The sequence below is a fragment of the Opisthorchis viverrini genome, assembly GCF_000715545.1.
Source record: "Opisthorchis viverrini unplaced genomic scaffold opera_v5_38, whole genome shotgun sequence".
In the NCBI taxonomy this organism is placed as follows: Eukaryota; Metazoa; Platyhelminthes; class Trematoda; order Opisthorchiida; family Opisthorchiidae; genus Opisthorchis; species Opisthorchis viverrini.
In genome coordinates, this window is record NW_008751695.1 from 2,102,452 (window position 1) to 2,111,173 (window position 8,722).

General features: G+C 44.3%; 1 protein-coding gene across 1 annotated transcript; it reads right to left on the reverse strand.

Moving 5' to 3' along the window:
- Positions 1-1,318: 1,318 nt before the first annotated feature.
- T265_02946 (hypothetical protein) lies at positions 1,319-8,203 on the reverse strand (the record flags this gene model as incomplete). Its single annotated transcript, XM_009167310.1, has 6 exons — positions 1,319-1,799; positions 5,462-5,914; positions 7,102-7,308; positions 7,355-7,703; positions 7,740-8,128; positions 8,174-8,203. The coding sequence occupies 6 exons, from the start codon at positions 8,177-8,179 to the stop codon at positions 1,578-1,580; spliced, it is 1,626 nt and encodes a 541-aa protein (XP_009165574.1).
- Between the last annotated feature and the right edge of the window lie 519 nt (positions 8,204-8,722).

The following is an 8,722-nucleotide window of genomic DNA, read 5'->3' on the forward strand; positions in this document are numbered from 1 at the left end:
ATGTAGGCTGTTTCCCACGTATGTCTACAAACCTTTGAAGGCAAAAATTACGTCTCGCCCAAGGGCTTCCGCAAGTACAGCAGCCATCGCGCACCGCAGTACCTAGGTATCCATATTGAAAAGCGATATCAGCTAGCACCAGTCTATAGATAGTATTGCTCACAAACAAAATCATTCGACAGCCCGAATATCGGATCAGCTAAAGCCTGGGCTAACATCTGATCGAAGGATTTTACAACCAAGAAAATCGGTTGAAGCCGGTCGGAATTTCTCGTTTACACCAGCCGAGTTTGAGTAGATGGCACTAGCGGTTATGACTGCAGGGGCAGGGGAAAACGCATTTCTCACCAACTTGAACGTGTCAAGGTCGTATTCATCTCAAATTTACGCGGCCAATAACCTGTACGAACGCATGCACAACGGGCACCGGATCAGGACTGCAATTTGGACCAATTGAATCTCCAACCTAACTCAGCTTTTTCCGCTAACGTGCCGAGCGACGAATCCCATCCATCTAAATAGAATAATGCACCCAATTCTTCCCTTCAGTGGACCGCTCTGACGAAAACAGAACGACTCTCCTGTAGTTTTCGTTCAAACTGGATTCACATACAATACTGACGGAGTCTGTAATCGATAGTAAGGTAGCTGTATTCACTTCATGCTATTAAATTCGTCTGTCTGGTTGATGTACGTGCGTAAGTTCGCTATACCTCCCGCCACTACCACGATCTCTAACGGTTCTATGTAAGATACCATGACCAACTTCCGCTAAATTGACAGCAAAAACCATAAACTTTATATTGATTCGAAGGTGTTTGATATTGTGGGTTGTGTTTCGGAAGGTGTTTTGTTCGTTGGGTATCCTACAGTAGAACGCTACCTAAAAATCACCTCTCCAAGACTTATTAATTTTTCACGTTTGTCTACTACTCCCAGAAGAGACCCGCAAGCCCGAAGGCGACAGATACGAGTGTTGTGATTACTACCGCGATATAAATCTGAAATGCCAATGTTCTTTTGGGAAAAAGTAGCAGTGTACTCGCGTTACTGTCAGTGGGAGAATTGAAGCAATTAATACATCCCAGTGGGTCACATCGACTATACTAACTTGGTTTATTTCTCGTAGTCCAAGGAATTGAACAATCCACCAAATTTTGCACACCGGGTACATTTGTGGTGGATGGAACCAATGTTTCAGAGACATGAATTCGAAGCAGGTAACAGAGATTAACTTCACCGACACCAGCTTCGAGTAGACAATATACCACCATCTAGAAGACGCACTGCTTCAAAGTAATACAAAACACAACAAACTCGTCTTCCACGCGTACGAATCGTGGAAAACGTCAAACCGCGGAGCTATCAATCAGGTTTCCCACAGCAAATAACACATGAGCCTCGGTGCGCATGTGCGCCAGAATCCAAAGAAATTTTGAATGACTACTTTTGGGGACAAAGTAGGTCGTACGTACTGTTCATTCGGTGTAACAGTCAGGTGAAATGAGAGGTAAACAGCAGCTGCTGAGCCAATGGTAAAAAAAACGATTACTGTACAATATATTGCTTAAGATGAATCATACATTTTTCGTCCGTTTGGTCAGTCGCTCCACATCCTTGTCGCGTAACACAGCAGCTGATTTAGTGATCGGTCGAATAATCCGTCCAGCCTGGACGGTGATTTTGGGACGTGTGAATTCACGATGTGTGCACTCTGTGACCCACTCTCGGGAGATAGGCTGCGCGATAACTGATTCAAATTGTTCCGGTGTATTGTACGGAAATGGGATGGACTTCACCTAGAAAAGGAATAATGCAAGGTGGATGTCAATTATGTCCGATGGAAAAGGTATCAGTTATCTTGGTCGACCGAATGAAATCTTATTTGTCGTGCTTTGACACGCAGTTCCGACTGATACATTAATTCGGATGTTTTATACATACCGCACCCCATTCTTTTTTCCCTTCAGCTTTCCAAAAAAATAAGTTGGAAGGCCCGAAAATGACGGATATGATTGTCTTCTGACTTGTCTCAAAAGCTGTCATCAAATTAAAATATAGCCATTGACTGCGGCAATCCGTCGAATAGAGACCAAGCACAATCTACAGCAACCAGCATTGCTGAATAAATGAAGGAGTGTTAGTTCATTCAAGTTGTGTGATTTTGCGTCCTTCTGAGCGACGGAGATCACAGAAATGGTTATTTTACTTTCACGACAGGGGTCTTCTCCTGATGGTGAGAAGATTGGCGTCAATCTTGAAAGGGGAACCAATGATACTGCTGCCCATAGATCGGTTAAAGAGAGACTGGCCGCAAAACACACAACCGTCTAGGTCCAAACGCAACGAATCTTTGATATCAAACAGCGGGAAACAAACTAGCTTTATGCGTATCTTAAATAATCACCTTCCACTATCACTATTTTAAGTGAAACCCTATTTGCATTTCGCGGTATTCCAGCCTCCATGGTTCCAAGTTACGCAAAGCAACACCGCTGAGGAGTTAGCGATAACAAAACTGTATTGGTGCGATGCTTTCGTTGGACGTCAAAGCTTCTGTGGTTAGCTAGCCGCAAGCAAGAGTTGGCCACTTGTTTCTTACTAAGTTCAAAATGTGAAAATGCTGCACACACGATGGATCAGATATGCCCAGTATTTTTCCTCGCAACGACAGTCGCAATAGTCCGTAAGATCACCCCGATTGGATCGTGCTAACAACCTGTCAACCATCAATATGATGTGATCATGATAATACACGTTCACCTTGTCTGGTTAACCTACAGAAGTCAACAAACAAACGCGAGATACCATGCTCGTGTTTAAACTTGGATTAGCCACAGGATCATGACACTTGAGCAGTACACGCCCAAACTAATGAAGCATGCGACCTTCGCCTCACTGAAAAAAGCTCATTTAATACGCATGGTTCAGGTGGACGGGAAGCAGTTTGGCAAATAGGCTAGCTAATTGTACACCACCTTGTCTGGTTAACCTACAGAAGTCAACGAACAAACGCGTGATACCATGCTCGTGTTTAAACAGCCCAAGGCAGAACTTACAGTTCAGCCAATCATGTACACTATCGTGGCATCCTCACCAGAGGTCACTCCATTCCTCCATATAAACCGTCACAAGCATTAGCAGAGACGCAAGCAGCGATACGGTACGGCGTCATACATACCGACAATAAAATCTCAGTCACAGTCATTTAGTACTAACTTCTCTGGTCCAAGGCGTGCTAACAGCATATCGATTAGTAACATGACTATGTTGACAAGTCGCTTAGTGGGCCTTAACGATGATGAAATTCAGTTTGATTACCTTCATCAGGCATAACACATACATTGTCACCGTCTAAACATACATAATGACTTGAGGATTTACCGATTAACCCGTTCATACAGACTGCCAAGTCACAGATGAGTGCTCACTGTTTGCAGCAGTGCCTCTAGGATGAGCATACCCCCTGATAACTCGTAATCGGTCAGCAAATCCGCGAGAAATCGCCCTACAACAAACAATAACGGATTAACTGAAACCGTTTGCTTCACGTGGAAGTTTATCTTGAGGGAAGAGGAGAATACTGCAATACAGCATTGAATGCGTGTTGTGGCTGGCCCGGCCATCATATAATCATCAGGTATACAACTATTTTCATCAACTCTTACTTTGTCAGATCTTCCAGACTGAGAAAGTAAACATGGATAGGTAGTATCGGAGGCAAAAATGGAGACTATTCGTAGTTAAGACGCACCGATCCGAGTTGTTGACACGATTTAGGGGTTTCAGCCCGATTACTACCAAGCGTTATAAGTAGGTAGCAGTTACTGATGTTCTAATGCAGGCCACAACCACAGTACTTCGGGGCCGAAAAGTCCTGAAAACCAAGGATCATCCTGGATAGCATTCTGACTTTAGATTACATGGTTTTTACAGATGTCATCATCATCATCGACAACGTGACATCAGTGTTCACACCGATGCTTCACTACCGTACACGGATGTCACTTATCCGGAACTTGTCTCCGACAAGCTAAGCAGAAATGAACCTACTCCGAGTTCAGACAAAAAAGCGTGCCGAGAACGAAAGGGAACGAAAAGGAACTTCAAAGGGAATTAAAACTCTTCCCATATCAATGTATCAGGTGGTGCAACAAATGTGAATGACATCAATTCTTATCATTGTACGCGGGCTTTCCTTTAGGCTTTCCTTTAGACTTAACTTGGGCGCCAAGAAGCAAAGACCACACTTCACGCTAGTAACTTTGATGGTAAGCTTGCCTGGGGACGAGATGGCTCAGTGGTTAGAGTGCGGATTTACTAATGGGAAGGTCCGTGACTGGAACCCAACCTCTGCCTCTCGACTTCCCCTGTCTAGGCTTGGGCAACCTGACAGTATCCAAGCCCTCGTGTCTCCTTCGGGTGGCAAGGCAGTTAGGCATCGAAAGGATGCTAAAACTGAACAATAGGCTGCCTCATGCCAACAGGTACATTAACAGTTAAAATGGGTTCCGTTTTTTGTCACGTCAACGAGAAGCTGATCTAGAATTAGACTTCAATGTTCATAATAGACTATTTCCCGGGTGTGATACGACCTAAAAGAGAATCCCTAACAAACAAGTATTTATGGTGGATAGGTGGGTGACTAACCGAAAAAGCACAGTGCTAAGATTGAGGTAGCTCTTCCTGTCTATCTTTCGATCCAATTATGATGGGTGCTCGTTCGTGCACTCCAACGCTCATGATGCTTCTGGTGCACATTATAATAATCACTTCGCGTTAACAAAGAGGGTAAAGGTAGTGTATGGGATCGAATGGTCAGTCAGCTCATGACCTGTGAGTGGTTGACAAAGTCACCCAGTAGGTAGGAGTCATGAATTATGAGAACCTCTATCGACAGGAAGGCGTATAGAAAGCTGACAGAAATCGCCTATTGTGGAACTCACTGTGGGATAGCCCCCTTGGAAGTTCATTTTTAAGGTTTCTATCTGAAACTACAAAACCAGCATGTACTCGATTCAGCAAGGGCTGTGACCTCCTTCAGTTTTGACTCAAGGCACAGTGACTATCTGGTTATCCCACCAGCCAGTCCCTTAAAATCTTTGATTTCAAAAATTTTGGACGAAAACGAAAAGCGTTGCATTCCAAAGCAGTCTTCCTCTGTAAAAAGGACTGTCCAGAGCAAAAACTGCCTCGTTCACCGACGCAAACCAAATAAACAAACTCGTTCAAAGGTTACTAAACAGCGTGGAAACGGATAACGATGTAAAACTTGGATTAGTCACAGGATCATGACACTTGAGCAGTACACGCCCAAACTAATGAAGCATGCGACCTTCGCCTCACTGAAAAAAGCTCATTTAATACGCATGGTTCAGGTGGACGGGAAGCAGTTTGGCAAATAGGCTAGCTAATTGTACACCGAATGCTATGGCAAAGGAACGGAATGGAGCGGACTTACAAGATGTTGTCTAAATTCGTTATTCACACGCCGTCTGATCAACACATGAGGTAAGTCTGTATCCTGACGTTTGACTTTTGGTGCCGGAATTATCCTTTTCTTACGACGAACTTCGTCTTGAGCTTCTAACCCAGGACCAGTCCATGCGTTCCAACCTGGCAGAAACGTATCGATATCTTTGGGGGTTTCTTCGTCTATAGCTTTCTCTTTCTCTTCCTGGAACTGTTGCTGAAGGCTGGGGTCTGTTGCGCAGGTTTCTTCAAGCGCACGGAAGAACATGTCCGAATCTGGGTCGAAAACGTCCGCTTCTGTGTCTGCAGATTGAACTTCTGGATTTGCTCCGGTGGTAATAGTAGACCTTGTAGATTGGTCCAGAACAGCGTCTGCAGCAAGCGTCGACAAGACTGTGGGACGGTGCTGCTTAACGGGCTTCGATTTCTCATTTTCCGGAACCTGAATTACGAAAGGTAGCATCAAACGATACACGGGAATAAAACTATGAGCTGCATCGATCCTACATGAGGTCTAAATGTCAAGAGTGGGGCCTCGAAAAAAGATATGTGTTTTGGGTTGCGGAAGTTTACACAGCTTCTTAACATCACGAATCATATGTGGAAATACTTATTTTAAAAAGAAAGCATTCTGAAGCCTTAGCACCATCATTAGACCGAAGTAGGGCATTGAAATACAGGAAAACGAGGAATAGCAACGGGACATGTTACTCCTAAAGTTCTCGAAAACTCCTGATCAGCCCACAACCGGTTTCTCCCTAAGGTTCATCAGATAGGTGCAATCTCCGAGCTTCCACAACCATATGATCTAGTTGGGATCAAATTGCACGCATCTGGGTGAGTACCATCACCTAGAAATTAAGAATATAGTAAACCAGAGATTCAGCTAGGACTCAGTTTAATTGCACGGTAAAGCCAACTTTGCCGGTTCGGGTGATCTTGAACTGCATTTGTTCTGCTTGTTTGGCTTTACGGCTCTTGACCACTGCGCATATGCGGTGGTTCATGCCCAACTTCCTTTCTGTGCCACTCAGTCACCATGATTGTGTACTCTGTGTCCTGTGACTCCACTAAAACCGAATCCTTCAGAATAGCTGTGCATCATCTACAGCTGGTGATAGAGGTATCGTTACTCGCAGGACGCACCATCTTTACTCGCAGTACGAACCACAATACCAGCCTTCAACCGCTTAAGTGTTTTCTTTTTGGACTGACAACACCTGAGCGCGCAGATGTTACTCGATGTTTCCAGGAAGCCCGTCATCCTTGCATTAGAGTATGCCCAGTTGAGGTGGTGATATATCCAAATAGTAGTATCTCGGTGTGCTAATGTGGTAGTAGACAAACTGGCACCTGATCTACAACAGAGAGTTCCGGTGGTGTTAACGCCTGTTAAACAGCAGCGTTTACGACGGCAAAACATCAGAACCGGGTACGAAGAATCAGAAAAGTACCCATTCACAACATCGTGCAGTACAATTCTTATCGTGGCTTGGACAGAGATGGTTAGGAAGTGTGAGGGTAAAAGAGAAAATATCAAGTTTTAGACAAGAACAACACCGGGCTAGACTGTGATACGATTGGCATTTAAGGGGAAAAACTGCTCGTTGGAAGACCAGAGGGACTCACCTGACGCCACCATAGTTTGGAAGACAGAGTGTCCCCAGCCTCATCCTCTGTGGAACCTGACGCATTGAATTCACTTTCGTCCGAGTCCATCTCAGACTCGGAACTGCAGTCAATATCAGAGACCTCACTTTCGGAGGAATCATTCTGCTCCGTGCGTTTTGTGAGCTCTTTCGAACGTTCATACATTTCTGCAACAGCATCTCTTGCCTGTTCGAATTATAAACGTTGTAGACGTAAGCGAAAACAGCCTTACCTCTGTGTCATATTTAGCACGCAGTTTCTGCAATCGTGCGAATTTGCTGCCACCACGATGACGTAGACTGGCACGTTCTTGAGCACGCTTTTTCTCAGCCTCTAAGATACGTTCAGCGAACTTTCGCGGATCCGTATCGCGCAACTTCTCCATTTCTTTCTCGTATTCCTTGAGTAATCGAGCCTTTTGGTGACGATGAAAATTTTTGCTTTTTATTTTGTTTTGTCGTTTGTTTTTTGCCGCCGCTCTTGCTGTCAGGAAACGCTCCTTCTGACGCATCGCTATCTGCTCCAATAGCTTTTTTCGGATTACACGACTCGTTTGATCAGCGTAATCCTCCTTAAAGGAGCTTTAAAACTGAGGATTACAAACAAACATAACTTACACACTGGGAGTATCACCATAGAGAGAAGAGTATAGCTTTCCCTGCAGAGTGTCTGCACGTTTTTTGGACTCCGCAACAAGCAGACATTGTCGCAACTTCTGGGCCTCTTCAGACCCAGCGATCGTTAGAGCCGTATCATTTAACGGAAAGATCAGCTGATCGGCTAGCCTGTTCTTGTGCACAGGACCCTTCCAGAGAGTTAACTCTCTCTTAACACTGCGAAAAGCGATCCGCCTGGCTTTTCTTTCGTCCTCGACTTCATTGATTGGCTCAATGGGTTTGGCAGACTTCTTGATTTCTGTAAGGATCTTCTGTTGCCTTCTTTTCTGGCCCTTTTTTAAGTTGACCAAGCCCCAGACATTAGCACTCTCGACGGCGGGAATATCTGACTGAAGTGGGTGAAAGAATAAAGCCAGTGAATGGTTATGACTTACCTCCATAGGATGCCAGTACTGGGACTTCAATGAATGTTCATATATTTAAATGGGCAGACAAGCTGAAGAAAAAAGGATCGGAATAGCGATTGAATGAAAGGTGGAATGTCACAAATATGGGTGCACGGTACTACTATAAAAAAAATTGCAGAAAAAGGACTGAAGTGGGTGAAAGAATAAAGCCAGTGAATGGTTATGACTTACCTCCATAGGATGCCAGTACTGGGACTTCAATGAATGTTCATATATTTAAATGGGCAGACAAGCTGAAGAAAAAAGGATCGGAATAGCGATTGAATGAAAGGTGGAATGTCACAAATATGGGTGCACGGTACTACTATAAAAAAAATTGGCAGTGGAAAATATCCAGGACATAAAGTCGAAACTGCTTGCCGTATACACTTCAACAAATAAATATGTAACAGCGGTAAACCACCTATGGGCTACAAAGTGGTTCAAGCTGCCATGATTTCATTCACGAATGTAGCGGAAAGTGAGAGGAAATAACTATACGTCGGGGGCAATCGTACTGTTGAATGGTGAGTTACA